General features: G+C 32.5%; 2 protein-coding genes across 2 annotated transcripts; one reads left to right on the top strand and one right to left on the bottom strand.

Moving 5' to 3' along the window:
• Positions 1-4,031: 4,031 nt before the first annotated feature.
• Positions 4,032-6,724, bottom strand: LOC132747144 (zinc finger protein 862-like). The gene is made up of 2 exons (XM_060736471.1): positions 6,491-6,724; positions 4,032-5,918 (listed from the first exon to the last, which is right to left on the bottom strand). The coding sequence occupies exons 1-2, from the start codon at positions 6,722-6,724 to the stop codon at positions 4,032-4,034; spliced, it is 2,121 nt and encodes a 706-aa protein (XP_060592454.1).
• Positions 6,725-12,802: 6,078 nt separating this feature from the next.
• Positions 12,803-18,179, top strand: LOC132747156 (uncharacterized). Its single transcript, XM_060736480.1, has 2 exons — positions 12,803-15,129; positions 17,605-18,179. The coding sequence occupies exon 1, from the start codon at positions 13,257-13,259 to the stop codon at positions 15,126-15,128; it is 1,872 nt and encodes a 623-aa protein (XP_060592463.1). The 5' UTR covers positions 12,803-13,256; the 3' UTR covers position 15,129; positions 17,605-18,179.
• The last annotated feature ends 4,122 nt before the right edge of the window (positions 18,180-22,301 follow it).

Raw genomic sequence — 22,301 nt, 5'->3', positions numbered from 1 at the left:
TGAGCGAATTGTAAAGCCCGCAATACATTACCCGTAAAACAACTGTGCGTCAATTGACTACATAACCAAATAAATCTTAAATATTGCATCTTTGATCAACTGTAAATAACTTCCATCGGCTTCTTTTATATTTTGAAATTGAATTTATTATGTTACCGTAATAATAAATTTCAAATATCTGCTTTTTATATAAAAAATGTAAATTTACCGCGGATTTCGTCAAGTTAATTTCTTAATCGTCGTTGCGGACAGATAGTCTGTATCTTTAAAAAATAAATTAGATATTTGAATTAAACAAGCATTTTTTTTGAAAATAAACTTTAAATTTCAAAAATCGGATAATAAATGGAAAAGCTACATGGTATTTTGTAAAGTAAGTATCCGTTGCGAACGGGCATTTTCGCTTAGCGCCGATAAATTATCGATCGATGTACCTTTATCGGGTGCTGGGAGTGTCCGATCCCTGTAATTTAAATCCGTGATAGAGCCTAGGGGCCTACTAGTGATTTACTAAAATATTTTTTTTTTTATTTCAGCACATCATATGACTGCAGCATTAAAATCAAAACAAGCTACACAAAACCTCTGATAAAGATGATATAGAAGGAAAAAAAACTGCCACATTTGTAATTTTGCTATTTATTGTCATGAGTTACTTAATAAACTGTTATGTACTCCACATAATGTTAATCAATCTTAGAAATTAGTATGAAATGGAACATCAACACTTCAAAAAATGCAGTTCGTATGCACTTTTCCTTGTCCCTAAAAACTTCTCCCTATTTTCACTGGAGGGAGAAGTCACTTGGAGGGAGAAGTCACTTCTCCCTAAATTTTAGGTCTAGCGTGATCCCTGTAAATTAATGAGCTTTTTCTTCCATCTTATAATTGGACCTTTTCCTGAACTGTTTGTCAAAAATTATTTCAAAAGAACCAATAAAAATGACATTTTTTAGAATATTTTCAATGTCTGCCATTTTGGGTAATTTCAGAGGAGGTTACTACGGTATCAAGGTAATCCCCAAAAAAGCAAGTATGATAGGATAGATGGGTCAAAACTTTCAAGTTAAGTTGTGAAAAACTTCCAACACTTAACTTGCTATAAAATTAAAACTATATGAACAGACTATATGTCAGTATATGTGTTTATAACATATTTTAATTGACTGTGTAAAAACCATCAAGGAAAATGGTAGTCAAATATATCGTCGAGTGACCCATTTTTACGCTGCCCTATTTCGACGCCATTTATATTTTGCATCATAATTGATATAAGCGGCCGCTTACGTCATTACTGTACTACCCTATAGCAAAAGGGGATTCCTCTAGTTGGTTAGGTAACAATATGTAGTAAATAAGACACCCAAAGATAAGATTTAGCATGTTATACTTTATTTAAGAGATTTTTGTATGATTTCACTAATGCCATTTTGACACTCACTTTACTATGTCATGTTTTCCTTGAAAAAATCTGCTGGAAAATACCCCCCTGTCTGCTGACCTCATTTCCTTATCCTCAGGTCACGTGGTAGTAAAATTACCCAATAGTGTTATTTTTGGCGCATTTTTTCACCCCAAAGCAACCTGTACGTGTTGTAGATTTTTTTACGGTTATTAATTGATAAATGAATGTTAATTGAAAATTAATTGGATATGTTTATCTTATTTGGATGGAATGAATTGCCATATTTTCATTAGTTGCTCCACTAAATGTATTATTTTGTTTTTGCAGGTTCGACAAAGAAAGTAAAGGTGCTATTTTCCAACCTATATTTTTTTCAGCAGAGGAGGTCAAACAGAAGAGGGAAACCGTCCAAACCACTGTAAAAATAAAACAAGAAACATGGCAATGCCATGAAACCAGGTTTTCAATTATCACCATTGTAGATAAATATGTTGTATTTGAAATACAAATACAAGCAACAAACAATGTAACTACATGTGTATGTGCAATGTAAAACATGAATAATGTAGGAGGAATTGCCACTGAAGAAGTGTTCACTATAATATTATGTATAAGGAAAAAAACAAAGGGCCATAATTAGGTCAAAAACTATCCAATCACAAAACCCCGACAATATGTGCCAGGGTGCTTTGATGACAAAGCTTCTGTGAAAAGTTTGAAACAAAATCCGTTGAGAAATGTTAGGACGAGTTCAGCACAGAAGAATTTGTTCACTATAATTATATTTGATAATTCTGTATAATGAAAACAAAGTTACAAAGTAGACATGAAATAATATATCATATCTTTTTTAAATTACCTCCAAAGATGATATGACCTTTGACTGCCAAATCAAGTTAAAATCATGTAAACAGGATTTTCAATGTTAATGTCACTGTGACCTTGACCTTGGAGCCAGCCATGCGGAACATGCGTTCTGCACGTCATCTTGATGTGGTAAACATTTGTCTGAAGTTTCATCAAAATTCTTCAAAGGGTTGAAGAGTTACAGAGCGGACACAATTTCGTTTGACGCCCGCCCGCCCATCCGCCCGCCATACCCCAATCTAATAACCAGGATTTTCAAAATTGAAAACCTGGTTAACAATAGCATTTATCACATATAATTATGCTTTATTTATGAAAGAAATAAAGAAAAGATAAACTAGTTTTCACTTGTTGATGCTTTGCAGGTCTATGCTCTTGATATTGGTGAACAACGTAAGTAAAAGAATTATGGTGCAAAGTCTCCTATCGTGTGTAAATGTAACCAGTTCGTGTTTTTGATCTTTTCGTTTATTTTAAACTTTTCACATTTTAGTTTTACAGAGTTGTCTATAATCTCCCTTTCATTGTAAATTTGAGTGATTAGTCAAGCATTTGAATTCCCGCTGTTTTTAACCAATTATTGTGGTCATGTGATATAGTGTTCACTTTTGCACAAGTCTTGGTACTGAGAAGTCAAATGTGAACTAGCTTTGTTGAACTTTATTATAACTATTTTGCTGTCTCTTGGAAATTTAAGGTTGAGGTTGGTTGGTCTTATTTTGTACTATTGATTCACCTTTTTTGAGTCAAAGATGAGCAATGCTTTTTTGAATTATTTCAGTATTTGGGCAAACATGTATATTGGACAAGTTCATTGTAATCAAGATGGACGCTTATATTTGTAATAATTTGGTAATTGGTACAATCACTATGTACTATCTTATATTATCACCTGTCATTTAACCATTTACAGTTAATAGAGCACAGTAAGAGTCAGTGAGAGAAACAGAGGTGTATTCACGAATTCGAAAACCTAGCTAAACGCCGTTTTCCGGTACTTTCTGTACATAGCTCTGGGGAATTCACCTAATGGAGTGTAATAGCGAACTCAATATTTTCGGCCTTTTATTAAATTAAATTAAATTGAAATAAAACAGTTATTTCTTTATAAGAAAATAATTGAATATCATTGTATGAATAATTCCATACAAAAAAATAAAGTAAATACACAAGTTTACGCAGAAAATAACCTTATTTATTATGGAAGATTCCACTATGTCTGTTTAAATTTCATTGATTTTCATCATAAACAATTTATTTTTTACAAAAATTTGCAATAGATATTAAAGGAATATCGATAATTTTCAAAAACATCAATTTCTTTCACCTTAAACGGTAAAATAATGATAGAAAAATAGAAATATCATGTAACTGTGTTATGTACTTCATTTGGTGTAATTCCCCAGAGCTAAATCCGCAACGTACCGGAAAACGGTGTTTAGCTAGGTTTTCGAAAAGGTCAATTACCTATACAGTATATGAAACCTGATCCACAATTGGTATGTAAATATATTCTTTGTTTAATTTCATTTAAGGTTCAATTGTTTTAAGTAAGGACTAAAGATATTTCTGGCTGACTTGACCACAGTGTGAATTTATAACATAATATAACCATAATTAATATATCCAGGGTTCGAATTTAGCAATATTAACTACTAGCTAAAATTAGCTTGTGCATTTTATACTTACTAGCTAAAATGAAAAGTGACTAGCTGAAATTGAGATCTCAAATTTATTAACATATGATGTACAAATCATATCAAGTTCTTGGGCCATATGGAGTGGTAGATGGCCTCTTCTTTCTCTGACCATTGAGCCACCATCTCCTGACTGCTGGTCTAGGATCAAAGTCTTTGAAGCTGATGTTGGCAACAGAAATTCTCATAAGGGTGTCCATCATATCCACACCAAGGTTACATCGCCAGTCAGTTTTGATGCGTTTCATAGTAGAAAATGCACGTTCACAGGAGGCATTGGATAAGGGATAAACACTTGTTAAATGTATAATCTTCAATATGTCCTTGTAATCTCCCTTATCAGTGTCTTCCTGACTGACCAACTGCCACACTAAAAGTGGGTGCATAACTTGGTACCGAGCAGTGCTAGCCACATGTATCTTTAAGTCATTCCATTGACTGAGAGCATTAACCAAGTCACAATTGGCATTCTGAAGCACAGATGTAAAATGTCTATACACAACTCTCACATCATCAATGCCATAAAGAAGTAGAGCAGCTCTGTCAGTTATAAGTGGCCAATTTTTATGGTCAAAAGCATTACATGATAGATATATGCTATCAGACAGTATGTTGTCAAACCTTGTAGATATGCAGTCTATAACTGACTGAACAATTCTTTGTTTGTCAGTGGTCAGTGCACACGAATCATCAGCTAGCATATTTAATAAAGTATGTCCACGAAACTGGTTGCCCTGAATTTCATGTTTTATTTCTACTAAAGCTGGGCCATCATTGTCAAATAGTTGCCTTAGATTTCCCTCAGCACTCTGTAATTTAGTAACTGCACTGTATACAGTGATATCATCACGCTGAAACAATAAACTGATTTTAGATATTTCATTAAGGACATCTTGCACAAAAGCCATGTACATTATCATTTTATGTTGTTTTAATAGTTTGAGGTACCCTCTTACTTTAGCCCTGTCCTCAGCCTTATTACTCACATCCTCAGCATAGTTTTCCATTTGAAACACTATAATAGGCCAATTTTTCAGAAGCTTAGTTACAGCTTTCAGCTTATGGCTGACCCACCTTGTACCATTAGTCTTTTCTGGCTTGAGGAAATGTTCTCCCAGTAATTCAGCAATATCAGTTGCTTCTTTGTTTCGCTTAGCTGAACCCTTGTAAAACAGATATATTGAAGTAAGCATCTCTATCACAGTGTCCATATAAGTACCTTTGAAAGAGTCTTTTACAGCTAATTCTAACCTATGTGCTAAACACCAAACAGACAAAATCCAATCAGCATTGCCTTCTTCCTTCATTAAACTTATTACACCACGTCGAGACCCCATCATTACATTTGCACCATCTGAACAAAACCCTACTGTCTTCTGTTTGTAATCACGCAAGTCAAATTCAGTAAATGCCTTATTTATAGCCTCCAATATACCTGTTGCTTTTGTGTTTTCTGGCTGTTCTAGCTTTAAGTATTTCATTTTAGGATAATAGTTTTCAAGCACTTTAATCATAATGACCTCTTTTTCAGTTTCTGTTCTGTCAGTTGACCCATCACAGAAAACGCTAAAGTAGTCAGCATCATGCAATAAACTATAAACATTGTCACGATACTCCCCTCCTATTTCAGAAATAAATTTCTTTGCACTTTTATCATTTACATATGTGTCCCCTAAAGAAATACCATTAGCATTTTGCAGTTCAATCAGTCTTTCAAAGTCTGTAAAAGGTTTCTCATATACAGCTACATGGTATGCTGTTTTGAAGAGTAGGCACATTTTGTCTGATGTAGAGGCATCTATTTTCTGAAAACCCTCTTCTACTTTTGATGGCTTATTATTGCTTTTCCTCAATGCAGCTAATTTCGCATCAACAGCTCTAAGGTGTAACACAGACTTCAGGTGAGACTTCAATGACTCTACCTTTATTCTAGTTGTACCAGTCACAAACTGAAAAAAGTAACAAATGGAAACTGTTGTAACACCTTGTGTCAAGATATAAAACATTATGGTAAAATAAAAATGCATACAAATAACATAATCTGTGCAATGCAAATAGTTAGATATTGCTGCTAGTTTTAATAAAAAAAAATTTATCTAATAAGAAGCTTTTATAGAAATGCTATGAGAACATTTCTTTAGGTCAGATCAGGACCAATGGTACCAAAGGTGGTAGTTATAAAATGAAAACAGCCATAAGCTTCTGAAAAAAATGACCTCATAATGGCATGGATCATGTAATGTTGAAATAGAATGTAAATGCTGGTGATAGCCTTCTTAAATAAATGTGGTCTTACCCCTCTAGCCTAGGCAGTTTCTACAACCTAAAAAAATTGGCGATAGCCCTCCCTAGCCTAGGCAGTTTTTATTGCACCCCCCACCCATTCCCGAGACCATATAAAAGATTGGACATTACAAGACAAACAGAATGGACAGAAAGGGACAAGACCATATTTATAACTACATATGATCTTTCCATTCTGGTTAATAAATAGACAGAAAATGTAATTAAATATAAATACCTTAGATACACTGTCTGCAGGTGCAAACATTTTACATGTTTTGCAGGCCATTTGAGTCACGGTTGACGAATCACCCATAACAATATCGAGGTCAACATTAAGTTCTTTTTGCCATTTCTTCACAGTTTTCAAGCTTGCAGTTACTGCCTTCTCAGACGTTTCCTCGATATTTGATTTTGATATTTTAGATGCTATAGAATCTCCATCAGATTTGTCCGCCGGCCGTTTCGACATTAGAAAATTAGTTATAGACTTTTGAGACATTTTGACCTTGTTTATTTCACGTGGTAAAGTCAAGCATAACGGGAATCGGATTTTCCAGTACATGTCTATTTATAAAGACCAATCAGAGACGGTTACAAAATTATCTACCAATCGTAGTCGCGGGTACCGATTGACGTCATTTTATCACGCACATGCCCAAAAAAATGGGCAACCCCCAAAAAAATCGGATTTCCGCAGTTGTATTTACAGCGAAAATGCGCGAGACTATCTTTATTTTGCGGCGTTATAAGTTTTGTTTCAAATTTTACACAAGCATTTATTGAAAAGGAGACTTTTATATATTTGTGTCCGTTTTTTATTCACTCGCTAATATATGCGAGTGACTTTTATTGTTACTCGCTATTCAGAATTTCTACAAGCTATTAGCGTGTTTGCGTGCCTAAATTCGAACCCTGATATCAAACTCCTATATCATGTATACATCAATAAATGTATTATACTTTTGTTATTTACTAATATGTTGTATTTGTTCATTTACAGGGTTTGAGAAATATATATAGTATACTCGATCACAGCCTTTTGTTGCATTGGACCCTTATACTGACTGCTGGCTGGGGCCAGTGTGGTTGGCCATTACTTTTATGTACGTACATGGGCTGGAGCCCACCAGACACATAAATAAATTAGCCAATCAATAGCGTCGTTTTAGGGCACTCTCAATTAAAATGGCCGCTCCTGGGTGAAGTGAAAGTAGGATTGTTTATGAAAAGGAATAGCTGGAAAACAGCTTAAATTTACCAATTTCATAAAGGTTAGAGATTTTTTAAAAAGTTAAAACATTTTATACAATACCAGTGTTCAATCTAGAGCGCGCCATTGCGCCATTGACCCCCTGAAAAGGCCGCCGGCGCAAAACAAAATCAACTGTGGGCCCGACGGGCGCACTCATAGAAAATGCCCTAAATGACATTAAAATGCTTTCTTAAACCTGATTAAGTACATAAAAGAAGTGTCTTGTGAATAATATTAATAAATACTGAATTCAAAACTGAAGTTTGTATTGAAAAACAAGAGCATGTTGGTAAGATAGTTTACCGCACTCGGTAACCCATTTAAAACCTTTATCGCTACGCTCTCTTGGTCCGCGTCTGTAAATACTATGTAGACTTGTTCTTCGTACCGTAACTATTACTTACTTTTGAGTCACAGTTTTTATAAGCAAAACAAATCGTCACAGATAATCCAATACGTGCGTGTAGTTATAGTTTTTTCACGGTCAAAACAAATAAATATGTAATAACTTTCCAAAGGAAAAAAATATATACCGTATATATTTGTGAAAAGTGCGAGTTAATTATAGAGAAGTGTGCATAAATTATTACGAACACGCCTTCATCCAATTAAAAAAGTCTTAAAGATGGAGCAATCAAACACGATTGGCTAGGGAGTGTCTGACAATCGAGTAAATTAACTTTGATTGGTCTTTGGCTGGTCTGCACTAAAACATTGTGCATATCATTAATCAATACAGACATCTTAAGCGTGACGTAAGAACTGCTGCCCTGACAAAAGATCAAAGGTACCGGTATGTCAATATACATTGTCTTAGCACCTGTTGACACTTTGTTTTTCGCTTGGATATATTGAGAAGAGTAAATGTTTTTACCGACTATTGTAAGTTTATATTCTTCATAAACAAAGCTAATTTCAAAATATGATTTTCCTTTATATGTCGGGCGCTGATTAAAAAACTGAACATTATTATCAAATATCCCTGGTAAAAAATTCTGGAAACAAAGTGATCCCTCAGAAGCATTAATCACAACAAAATAACATAAGAATTGCAGACTCGGTTTGATTTGAGTCTGTACATTAAAATAAGATTCATATTTTTCTTTGAACATTATGTCATCGCGCTTCTTTACCAATCAGTTCTTAAAATTGAGCCTGTATCAACGCTAATGTCATTTTTTTAGTTGAGTTGTTTTGAAATTTTGCAACCGTTTTTGGTCTAAATATGGTACGTGAACAAGTAACTTAAAAGATACAATACCTTATTTGAATTTGATGTTCATTTTAAGTGTGGGCCCCCTTTTTTCTCAAATGACCCCCTTTTGAAAAGTTTATGGGCCCGAAGGGCCCCCTGGGAATTTGTTCTAGATTGAACACTGCAATACAATCACATCGTTTTTATAGACGCATACAAAACAATCCTTAAGGGTGTCGAAACTGGTCACTCGAGGATATGATGGTTTTATAAAATAGTTTTCTTGCCACAAATACATTCATTATTTACCAAATTAATAGAGAATAACATGCTACTGTCTTTTGATATCATTTTTATCAGGCGAGGCTGATATGGGCTAGAAAGGGCGAGGCTTGTCGAGCCCTTTCTGTCCATATCAGCCGAGCCTGATAAAATTGATATCAAAAGACAGTAGCATGTTTTTCTATTTATCATGTAACACATAATAACTGTCAAAATAACAAAATAATCAACTTTTAAATAGCGAATTTCGTAAAAAGGGAGATTTTTGTTCAAAGAAATAATTCTTGAAAACAAATTCTTCCGCCCCTGAAACTTAGAATTTGTAGATGGCGGCCATTTTTTCTTTCCACTCGGATAAAAGATACAACAGAATGTAGGCCTAATACGATAAAATTCTTACCTTTAATTTAAACATCGATCCAAAAATCCACTAAGAATCACATAAACTTAACTTTACTGCAATTTTTGTCTTGAATTGTCAAATTCAAAAGTTCATGATAATTTCAATCAAAGAAAAGTCAAATAGGCAATCAAACACAAGCTACACAAACATGCGTCTTATTTTTCAAACGAAACAATGCGTTCATTTATGAAATAATAATCCGGCGAAATAAAGTAAACATTTACAAGTTCTCAAAGAAATTGTTATGATTACATGTATAATATGACGTGAACATCGATGATGTCATTTGCAATACAAATTATGACGTCACTTCATTTAGTTGGTGCTAAAACTATTCGCTATCTAATTTATTCGTAATTGAAATCGAAATAATAAATAAAAAATATCACATCTTGATTCAAGAATTGTAAGGGTATGAGATTACATTGTAGAATTCTCATGCTGATGAAAATGAGAATTTATATAAGCAATTGAAAAAAAGTCTGTTAAAATGGGCGGGGCTTATTTTTGATATCAGGTTACTGACCTGATATCAAAAATAATTATCAGGCAAGTGTTATCAGGCAGAAAATTTAAATACCCTGATATCATAGAACCCTTGATATTAAAGCCCCCACGATTACACATTTAAACGGATTCGTTTCGATTTTCATTCATAAACGTTAACGATATTGTTTACCGTTTAATCCAAATGACCATATTGTCTTACAAGATTTCTTAATCATTGCCTATAGCCTAATCATGGACTTTATCAATTCTAGTGGTTTATTCCAAAGTAAACAAACGGAAAATGGGTGTAAGTTTCGGTGATGAATTTTAAGGCGAAGATACGTTTTTTGTTCTTTTTTGTTGCTGTGTAGTTGGAAATAACGTATAGAAATAAGAAAAGAAAAATTATAATTGTAATGACATTGACAGATTTATATCATAGGCACTTGGTTTCGGGATAAAAAGCCTTTTAGAGGTTTGTAGAACTCAAATTTGATTGAATGTAACGATTTTTTTAACGTAGATGTCTCTTTCCTAAAACCGTCATTTTTCCGATATTACTAAAAAAACACAAGGTAGCTCAGTCGCCATTTTTATCCGCAACGGAAGTGGTGTATAATTTACCGTACACGTACCGTTCCGAATCTGGTTCCCGCGAATCGTATAGGCAACTGCTTTGAAACCGGGCACCGGCACTGTTTGCCTGGTGACATAAAGTGGCGCTAATTTTGAATTGCAATAAAGGCGATATTTTTTAGCAACAGAGGCTGTATCCATATAAACTGTAAGGATGGACTTGGAAAAATGGTAACTTTATTACTACAACTTGATGTAACAGTCATAAAATTACCGATCTAGGTATATATTTACATATTAAAGGAACTCCACTGAGGTCCAAAAAGCAATAAAACATAGAACATGCTACTTTATTACACCGATCAAGTTTGGCACTAAAAGAGAAAGATTTACAATAGATAATTCAGGAATATGCTTAGAAATAAACTGAAAATCGTTTTGCTATTCCTAGCCCATTTTATGTGAAAAGTGTTGCAACCCTTTTCATTTTTTTTTATTAACTTTCATAACATAATTATTCTGCTAAAACAGAGGAAATGAATGAACTGAAATTTTCCACAACCTTAAAAGTCAAAACTTAAATCAAATGGAACATAAATGGCAAAAAAAAATCTCAAAAAACACCAGTGGAGTCCCTTTAATGATACTTAGCAGGAATGAAGACTGACTTTGAGGCATATTTATAGTAACATGAAGAAGCTAAACCCATCTCGATTGTCATTTGTTGTGGCAGGTATTATGAAATTATTAAAAAGCAGGAGAAATAGAATTTTTTAATAAATATTCATATTAATTATAGCTCTTATTGAATAATTTTTCAACCAAACTTTGCATGGGGATTGAAACAAAGACCTAACTTGGCAATGAAAAGGGAACTCTTATAAAAATAAGATAAAATTCATAAATTGACAGCAAGTTGAAGCTGTAATATGAAAGCTTACTTTTTTACCTCGACTATTGAGAGCTATCCTTACCTCCTGAGCATTGGCATATTAACCACTCATGTTAAAGTTTTTGTACCACCTCAAGTCCACTGACATATAACACTGAACCTTTGCAAAGTCCATTGACATATGGGTTTGAAACTATGCACCCTTGTTCACCACCTTGCCCAAAACATATACACATGGAGGAGGTAACAAGCATTGTGACAGAATTATGCTCCTTTATCAATGTTTTTAATGAATAGAATGTTCTTCTAAAAAAAGTTGTTAATTTCATCATTATCCAGGTTGTTGGTATACTATCAAGTACTGAGAATAGTCAAGTGTGCTTGTCCATTTGATAGCTCTTGTTTTATTATTTTGTCGAAGTGTATACATAAACTCAATAATTTTAAATTAAAAATATATTTTCAAGTCTATATTGAGGCAAAACACCTTTAAAAATATTCTTTCTTTCATGTGCACAAATAAACACAACATTGTGAAGGGCAGACTATTTATTTACTAAAATTTATATATTTGACTGAGCAAAAATCCTTAGTATGTTCTATCTGGGATTTAAGTTATCTTAAGCCCAGGTTCTATGTACAAATTATGTATAATCAGCATAAAAACACAATGTTGTAAATTTCAATCCAAGTTAATTGGATCTCAAGATTAAAGTAATAGAATAGATGTATTCTTAAAATATGAAATCAAGTAAACTTTGTGTTTTAATTTGAAATTTCAGATAAGTCTTTCCAAGTGAATCAGCAAATAAGAAAACAAATTTACATCTAACAATGAAATAATTAAATTGTCTTCTATAAACTGTTTTTTTTATTTTCTAAATAGAAAACTACTTAATATTTATAAAATGCTGCCACTAACTAGCATTTTATAGTGATTGATAAGGCAGCCTTTATTTACCCATAATGATATGATTTTATTCTTATTCACACTAATGTGCTGAAATTTAAGAATTATAGGCATTTCCTAAATTCACATGTATTAATATAGTACATCAATTTCCTGACTAATATATCACCAATTAAATTCATGATGAAGTCAGTTTTATTTTATGAAAATGACAATGTTGTTTTGATATTCTACATATAAATAGTGAATTTTTATATTGGTTGAAATTTAAAATGTTGCCTTTAACAATGAAACAAGTAATTGGTTATAGGTGTACACTGTATTATTTTCTTCTTGCAAACTAACATATACACCATGAATTATATACATATATAGTGTATATACAGATTCTGTGGATATAATTTTATACTATCAGTTATGATAACAACAAATATTCTCCAGCACACTTTTATGTGTTTCCATTCATCAGTATCAAAAATAAAACTTCATTTGATATGACTTCAGGTTGTTTTTTTTTTAATTAACAGAAATAACAAAAATGCAATGAATTTCAAATCATAGCATAATGATATAAAATTACATATGTATGTGTCTTTAATAAAAGTATCTTTGGCAACATATAAACTACTCAAGGTCATTTCCTCTATGCAATCCAAGTAAGATCCCTTTTAAACCCATAAGTACAACAAAATTTGGCAGATAATTTTGTAAATTTTATAATTGAATATTTTCATAGTTTGCTTATAGATTTAACAGCATCATTTGCAATATTCTAGACATTTATGATGTAATTTAAAATAAGTATAAAATCTGTAATATCTTAACCAAAGGGAATAATAGACACATATTTTTCAAATAGTTTTGAACAATTTTTACAACAAAGCCATTTATTTTTGTAGGTTAAAAGATCATATATTTCAAAGTGAAAATGGTCAAGTGTATCTGTCAGAAATAGAAAAAAAGCTTAGAGGACAGTTCAGTACACAAGAAATTGGCAGGGCTATGAGAAAAGTGTTTAAAGGAACTATTATTAAATCTGTGAGAAATAAAGAATTCTGGGCTAAAATTACCAAGTTATACATGGGTGTTGAGTGGAAAGGGAATGAAAACTTCCAAGAATCGAGGAATCAAGAAACTATGTCAGTTGAAAAAAGCATCACATACTCAAAACAAAGTGAATCTGTACCTGAAACAGAAAATTATGACAGCTCCCTGCAACAAGAATGTATTCAAGATATACAGCTAACTATGTCAGACCATGAAAATATGAAACAAATATTAAATTCAGTCAACACTTTTGAAAATTCAGCAGAAATCTTTAAAAAAATTAACTTGACAAACAAGGAAAGTATTCTCCTTAAATCACAAATGAGAAATATGCAAGGTGATCCTCATAGCAGACGGTGGAACCCCGAAGTCATCAGACTTTGTTTATCCATTTATTCTCGGTCTCCTAAAAATTATGAATTCATCTCAAAAAGTGGATTTTTAATTCTGCCATCTTCTTCACATATTAGGAGATATAAGAATAAAGTTGATCAGAAGTCTGGCATTAATAAAGATGTGTTTTCCTGGATGAAAAGTGAAGCTTCTTTTCTTAACCTACCTAAAGAGGGATATGAAGGGGGACTATTAATTGATGAGATGTCCATTCAAGCTGATTTACAGTTAAAAAAGATTGGGCAAGAGTATAAGTTAATTGGCTTCACAGATGTTTGTACTGAATCAAATTATATGAGTAAACTTAGTGGCAAACATGATTTAAAACTTGCCACACATGTTCTTCAATTTCTTTTTATTGGTCAAACTGGTTTCAGATTTCCAGTTGCACATTTCCCCACATTGCAAGCCAGTCCAAGTGAGCTATATCTTTCATTCTGGAGAATAGTGCAAATGTTAGCTCTGTATGGCTTTATTGTGACATATATCAGTATTGATGGTGCCCAGTCCAATAGGAGTTTCATGAAAATGTTTCTACCTGATGACCAAAATAAATCTGTTAATATGGAAACAATGTCATTTGAAAACATATTTGATCCTACTTTACCTAAAATAAGCATAATTATGGACTATTCTCATTTAATAAAAAAAGTAAGAAATAACATTTTAAAAAGTGGACACATGCATTATTATAAAAAACATCTAATGTTTAAAGATAAATACATAATTTGGGACCACTGGCTCAAAGCTTATCAGTGGGATGTATCTTCAAATACATTAAAAATTCACCCATCTCTAAATGAAGAACATTTTCATTTAAATTCTCAACTTAAAATGAGAAATCATTTGGCTGAAAATGTTTTAAATAAAGACATGCTTCATTTGATGGAATTGTACAAGGAATCACTGGGTGAAAAAGGACAGGACCTTGATAGTAGTATTGAAATGTTACAAAATACTTCAGCATTAGTTGAGATTTTTAGAGATAGACGCCCTATTAAAACCTATGAAGACTCCAGGCTTACACATTTAAGAAATGTCCTTTTATGGTTTAGAACCTGGGAAAAAGAAATAATCTTTTCAAACATTGAAAACAAAGATAAATGTTTACTGTCAATGCAAACAAGAGAGGACATTATTTCTTGTATAAAAGGTTTTGATAGCATGTGTTTTGAAAAATTTAAGAGGTCTTGTGGATCAGTTATACCTGCCAGAATAAACAGTGATGCCATTGAAAATATTTTCTCACAACAGAGAGGCATTCACAATGGGTCAAATTCAAATCCAGACTATCTTACATACTGTAGGACTATGAACTCTATTATATTAGGAGAGAGTTCTGTGTCCAAGAAATCTAATGCAGCAGAGACTAACCAGGGCGCCATGTTTCACAAACCGAAAAGGCAGGTTCTAGCTTCACTCAGTCAGAATTAAGGTATAGTATTTTTTTCCTTGAAATTCTTTATCAACATATCTATATAATATCTCTTTAAAAATGCATTGCTGTAATCAGATTGTTTGTCTCTTCTGTTCATTTATTTGTCTGTCTCTTGATTTTAAGTTATAAAATGCTCATTTTTTTCATTGTAAATTCAATAGATTAACTGTTACAATGGTGGTTGAATAAAAGTTGATATTGGAAAATGTTTATGATAAGCCACAAAAAACTGCCTAAAATATTTAAAAAAACTGTCCACTTTGAAGGTTATAGGTGAATATTTACAAATATTTCCTTTGGTCAAGTGAATAATTAATAATCTATTCCATGTAAACTATGAAATTGAAAGGAATTATGGCAAAATGTAAACTTATTTTTACGTTTTCTAGATCTACTTACATACCCTGGGTATAATGTCACTTTAAGCAAATCAATATTCATAAGGGGACTGTAAGCCTTTGGAATGTAGGCCATAAAAGGGCAGTTTTTAAAGACCCATGTTCTTAACTTTTGAACAGCTGCAAAAAAACTCCAAAATCCCTAAAGACCTAAAAAAGATAGTTACATAAACAAAAATAAAATAAATAAATAATATATCAATGAATAAACTTATTTTAATAACCTCATTTTTCTATATATATAGTTATACAGAGAGTGTATATTAATGTGTAACAATAAAATACCTAAAGAATATTAAACTGTAACTTTAAATGAAACAGTTTTATAAAAATCTTCTTAATCAGTATGTAATTAATTCAATTTTTGTTTGTTTACATAATTATCTTTTTATCTATTTGTTATTTATTATAACATATTAATATACATGAATAATTTATGGATCATACATTAATTAATTGACAAAATAAAGGTTTTACTGTCCTTTTATTTTATTTTTGAAATTGTGGCTCACATTGCTTTCTAATGAGTTAATCTGTCAGCCAGATAGCCAACAAATAGGTCAACAGACAGTCAGTTTTGTATTCATAATATATTTATAAAATATGAACTTCAGCAATTTTCTGAATTAACTTTCAGAAAAAAAAAAGACTTACATTTGTGATTTATAATTTTGTCTCCTACTGACACATAGGGCAAATATAAATGGCATCATCAGTGGAAAAATAATTCCATTCACTATCATCATCTAGTCCAGTGCAGCCTCTATGATACCAAATATTACAGAAATTACAACATATCATGTCCTCATCTGTTCCTTGTACTTTTAAACAAATCCCACATGCATCACTATAGTCATCTATATTAGACTGCTTATTTTTATATTTTTGTTTATTTTTACATTTTTCATTTGACTTTTCTTTGTTAATATTTGTCTCACCTACTTCCATGGAAGGAAGCTCATAGGAGCATTCAGCTTCTGTTTGTTTTCCCTTACTTGCTTGACCTGAAGAAGATCTTGTGTAATATTGTCTCTCTACTTCCATGTTCTGATCTAATGTGCTTGTTTTAATTGACCTTCCATCATTAATATCATGAGTACTTGATTTTTTAGTTGCTTTCCTTTTCCCCAAAAGTTGCTTTCCTTTTCCAGACTCTTTACTTACATTTATCTTGCTAGAGCAGCCTGTAACACTATTTGGCTCATTATTTTCAAAAATGGAGACATCAACCATTTTCACACAACTATCTTTTTTCAAAACATGCAAAAGAGTTTCTCCCAATTCCTTTTTAGTGCTTTTTACTTCTTTTCTTCAATTTAATATGCCTTTTAAGAGCCATTAAATCCTTTTTTTAAGGTTTGTATTTTTAAAAAAATCTTTTTGGGGGGAGCCATTGGGCTTTTAATTTTGTGATTGGGGGAATTTTTTTCTTTTTGGGACTCAATTTTCATTTTTAAAATAAAATTAAATGTTATACCCTTTTATCATTTTCTTTCCCTTTAAAATTTTAAAACAACCCTTTTTTCTCCAAAGCCTTTCCTTTTTTTTGTATTAAAATTTTTAAAAAATTTTTCAAAAAGGGAAAAAGAATGTTTAACAAACAACTTAAAAATTTTTTTAAAAAATTTAAGACAGGTGTGGAAAATTTGCCCAAAATTCACAAATATAAATTTTAATGAAATTTTTCAACAGATTAAATTTTTGGGTGTAGCTACTTTAAACCCTTTAACTTCTCTTTGGGTTTTTAAAATAATGCCTTTTGTTATCCAAAAAATTTCTAAATTTTTTCTTTCTGCTAAAAGTGACTCCAAAACATATTTAAAGAATTGTTTGCTTTGTTCCATTAAGGTTTTATATGTCATAATATGTGTTATTTCTTTCTGCAGATAAAGAAAAAATTCAAACACATCATCACTTATATTGGTCAATCCTTCTCTCATATTTTGTTTCCTAATAGTTTCTTGTAATGTGTTCTGGTATTTTGTTGTGGCCATGATATCAGAAGCAGTAAGAATCATACCATCTAATAATTCAATTTGCTGATTTATGATTTTTATTTCTGTTTCCATTCCAGGGACAAAAAGATAGTTTCTCATTGTTGAGCAAAGATTGTGCCTTGTTTTCGCAATGCAGTATGCACCGACATACCGTACTTTGCCACTTCCAGCAGAAGTGTCTGTAGAACCAGTTTCAGGAAAAACATTTTGTACATCATATTGTTGTTCATTTCTACCTGACCTCTCTTTAAGAACTTTTGTCTGAATATTTATCATAACGGAAGTAAGTATTTGAACTTGAAAATGGAATTGAATTAAATACTTTACACTGATTTTTTTGTACTCATTTGAAGAAATATATCTCTGAAATTTTGTATAGAATGCAGTATAGTGTTTTTCTTTCATATTTCCCAGGATAATGTATCACAAGTTTCATCAAATATCTGGTTTACCTTATTATATTGTGCTTGAATACCATTTAATGGTGGATTCTTTATGTTTTGTTATATTCTCTGTAGCTACTTTTGCTACATTCTCTTCAGATGTTTCTGAAAAAGTATCTAAAATAACTGAAAAAGCATGCAGGACATCAGACTCTTTTTTTGTTTTTTGAAGTAATGCAGAGTAAGTATGATCACTTGCCTGGTGATGGATTGTCGGGAATTGAGTCAAATCAAGTACTTGGTATTGAAGATGCATATGTGTGGTCAAGAAAATAAATTCATTGGCTCACATTCTTTTTCAAATAATGTAATTTCATTTTAGAATGCCTTCAAAAAAATCATCATCTGAATTCTGATGTAATGGTTTTGTCATCTACTGATGCACCAGATAAACAAATTTTACTACGGCAAACAAGATAGGTCATTGGTAATATCAAGCAAGAACTTACAAATGTCTTATAGAATTTTTATTTGACCTGTTCTGGGTGTTTGTTTTACATAGAGAAGGGTTATAAGTTATTACACGGAGGCCTTCTAATGATAGAGCTCTCCCTACTGCAACTCCGATTTGGCCTGGATTTGTTGCATTTTTACAATCAATTTCCAATTGCTTTTAAACCCATACCCTGAGATTTTGTGGGGGAAGTTTGGAATTGCCCCCGGTTTAGAGGGAATTTAAAGCCTTTTTGGGTAAGCTCCTTACTTAGTCCAACAAGAAACCCTTGAAAAATTTTTCACTTTTAAAATTTTTTGAGAAGGAATAACAGGTGCTTCTTGTTTTAAAACCCAAACTTTTTGGTGCAATAAAATTTGTTAAAGGGAGAAGCGTCGCCACTAATTTCAGCAAAAGAAAATTTTCAGTGAATTAAATTTAAAAATCTGAAAATTGTTTCAAAAATTTTAAACATACAAATCTAAAATTTGGGGGCATAAAAAAACCTTTATGGGGTTTTTCCAAGCTCCTTAAATTTTGTGGCCTTGATAGAAAGTTCATCAACTCATTAGTTTTTTTGGGAGGTTTACCCCTTTTTAACCATTTATACATAAAAGAAAAGTTTTTCGTCCGCTGTCCTATGAAATTTCAGGTTTAAAATTAAAAAATTTTGGGGAAAAATTTTTTTTAAAAAAAAAAAGGGATCAAAAAAATAATGCCCGGAATTTTCCCTAAAGCTATTTTAAAATTGGGGGAAAATTTGGTAAAACACCACTTAAGATTTGCCCGAATTTCCCCAAAAATATGTATTCCCTTCCTGCCTCAATGATCTGCAAAGAAATTCAACACTTTCAATTACTTTACGGCTTACCATAGAAACCTCGTCCACTATTAAAACGTCAGTGTTTAATATTTTTTCTTTTGTAGAGTTAAATCTTTCATCTGTACGAACTAAATGAAGTAGTTCTTCTTTGCTATGCCGCCCATCTTCTAGCCCGGCAAATTTGTGCAATGTCGTTGCACCTAGACCTTGATATTGAACACAAGCAATACCTGTGAAACAGGTCAACGCGACATTTTTACCAGATGACCTCAGTTTTCTTGCACACTCTCTAATAGTATATGTTTTACCCGTCCCTGCCTGACCTACCAACACTATATTATGTCCGCTCAGAACTGAATCTACGCAAAACTGTTGTTTTGCATCCATTTTATTACCACTCTTGTAAAGAACAATAATAAATAAACATGAATCAGAATTTGTATTTATGGCGCCACTATATGTTTATAGTACCGTTGCCCGGTTTCTAGGCAGTTGTCAATACGATTTGCGGGTACCAGATTCGGAACGGTACGTGTACGGTAAATTATACATCACTTCCGTTGCGGATAAAAATGGCGACTGAGCTACCTTGTGTTTTTTTAGTAATATCGGAAAAATGACGGTTTTGGAAAAGAGACATCTACGTTAAAAAAATTGTAACATTCAATTATATTTGAGTTCTACAAACCTCTCAAAAGGGGTTTTTTTTTCCCCAAAACCCAAATGTATGTTTTATTAAAGTGTTTTTATATGTTTTGTGAATTCTTATGGGAAATAAATTTTCAGAAAAAAGTTTTGGCGAAACTTTATGCTTTTTTTTTGGGGAGTCCAATCAATCGCACGAGGGTGTATTACAACTGGACATGAAAGCCACGAAAAAATGAGAACACCCCAAAAAAATGAGAAAAAGGGATCTGTATTAAAAATAGAAAAGAAAGGAAAAAATTTGGCGACTCAAAATATATGGTGTGTAAAAGTAATAGAGGTACCAAACCCTTTAAAAAAGTAAACGTTTCGGTTTTTAGAGTCGTGTTAAAAGTTTACAAAAAAATTTTAAACGTGGGAGGGCCTTTGGGGGTTTCTTGATATCAAAAGGAAAACCGAAATATACCTACGCCCCCGCGGGGGGTTTCGGGCCCCCTCGGAAAGGGCCTTTAAACTTTTAATCGGAGGTAAAAAAAAACCCATAAAATTAAACCGACCATTACCTTAGGTGACTTGTTCAACAACGGAACAAACTCTTTGCAATTTCGTTTGATGTAATCAACAACTACTGGCAGTAACGTGCTCTTCTCATCAGAATCTGCCATTTTTTAATGTCGCAACGTGCCGGAAGTTGCCGTTTACCTTTTTCAAACGCATGCGCCAAAAGGACTTTTAATACCAAGCGGAGCACATTGGCTATTATCCGAGGGCCGAGAAGATGCAAAAGCTTTTTTCACGAAACAATATTTAATTAAACGAACTTTGTATAAGCTTAACAAAAAATTGATTGTAAATTGACAACAATACAATTATACCCTAGAATAGAATAAAATGGAATAACATTTATTTCCAATCAAGGGTCATGTTAAAGGGTGAGAGTGGTTTCGTCGAACCGAACTACAGGTTCGGCAAACTGATCTTATATAATAAAACAGGTTGTGGTTTCGGCGAACTTAATTTATATACTGCAAAAAATATCTATTGTATTATATGAGAACGTCAATTATCGCGAGTCGTAATGTGTGGTTTATCACATATTTTCATGTATTTAAATACAAGATATTGAAAATTTAAACCTATTATTTATAATTTTCTTCAGTATAATAGAATTCTATCATTTCACGTGATTTTGTCTCTATAGACTGTAAATAGGATGGGTATTTACGGTAATCTAAGTTAACAGTTAATCTATAAGTTATGAGTTACTATCTTTCTTACTTATTGCATGGTATATTTGATTATATATATATCTTAGTGAAAGTGTATATTGTATTCATGATTAAAACAGCACCTTTTTAGCTCACCTGTCACAAAGTGACAGGATGAGCTTTTGTGATCGCTTTTCGTCCGGCGTCCGTCCGGCCGTCCGTAAACCTTTACTTTAAATGACATCTCCTCATAAACCACTGAGCAAATTTCATCCAAACTTCACAGGAATGTTCCTTTGGTGGTCACCTTTAAAAAATGTTCAAAGAATTTAATTCCATGCAGAACTCTGGTTGCCATGACAACCGATAGAAAAAAACTTAAAATATCTTCTTTTAAAAACCCAAAGAGGTCTACCTCTATATATTTTAAGCTCTAGCTTAGATATATGGCATAAAACATCTTCTAGTGAGTGTCTATCAAGTTTGTTCAAATAAAAGCTCTGGGGTCAAAATTGGCCCCGCCCCGGGGGTCATTGATTTTTCCCTATATGCATATAGTAAAAACTTAAAAAAATCTTCTTTTAAAGAACCCAAAGAGCTAGAGCTAAGATATTTAGCATGAAACATCTTCTAATAGGTGTCTACCAAGTTTGTTCAAATAAAAGCCCTGGGGTCAAAATTGGCCCCGCCCCAAGTTGTCATTGATTCTACCCTATATGCATATAGTAAAAACTTATAAATTTTCTTTTAAAGAACCCAAAGAGCTAAAGCTAATATATTTAGCATGAAACATGTTCAAATGAGTGTCTACCAAGTTTTTTCAAATAAAAGCCCTAGGGTCAAAATTGGCCCCGCCCCGGGGGTCATTGATTTTCCCTATATGCATATAGTAAAAACTTATAAATTTTCTTTTAAAGAACCCAAAGAGCTAGAGCTAAAATATTTAGCATGAAACATCTTCTAATAGGTGTCTATCAAGTTTGTTCAAATAAAAGCCCTGGGGTCAAAATTGGCCCCGCCCAAGGGGGTCATTGATTTTCCCTATATGCATATAGTAAAAACTTATAAAATCTTCTTTTAAAGATCCTAAAGAGCTAGAGCTAAGATATTTAGCATGAACCATGTTCTAATGGGTGTCTACCAAATTTGTTCAAATAAGAGCCCTGGGGTCAAAATTTGCCCAGCTCCGGGGGTCATTGATTTTCCATATATGTGTAAAGCA

The sequence above is a fragment of the Ruditapes philippinarum genome, unplaced genomic scaffold (genome assembly GCF_026571515.1).
Source record: "Ruditapes philippinarum isolate M1 unplaced genomic scaffold, ASM2657151v2 ctg10142_1_1_1_1, whole genome shotgun sequence".
In the NCBI taxonomy this organism is placed as follows: Eukaryota; Metazoa; Mollusca; class Bivalvia; order Venerida; family Veneridae; genus Ruditapes; species Ruditapes philippinarum.
Note: the sequence above shows the minus strand (reverse complement) of the source record. Positions and strands in the feature narration are given on the sequence as shown.

Coding starts and splice junctions, on each gene's coding strand:
- LOC132747156 (XM_060736480.1), top strand. CDS start 13,257: ATGAGAAAAGTGTTTAAAGGAACTATTATTAAATCTGTGAGAAATAAA.
- LOC132747144 (XM_060736471.1), bottom strand. CDS start 6,724: ATGTCGAAACGGCCGGCGGACAAATCTGATGGAGATTCTATAGCATCT. Junction 5,919..6,490: donor CTGCAGACAGTGTATCTAAG/GTATTTATATTT, acceptor TACTTTTTTCAG/TTTGTGACTGGTACAACTAG.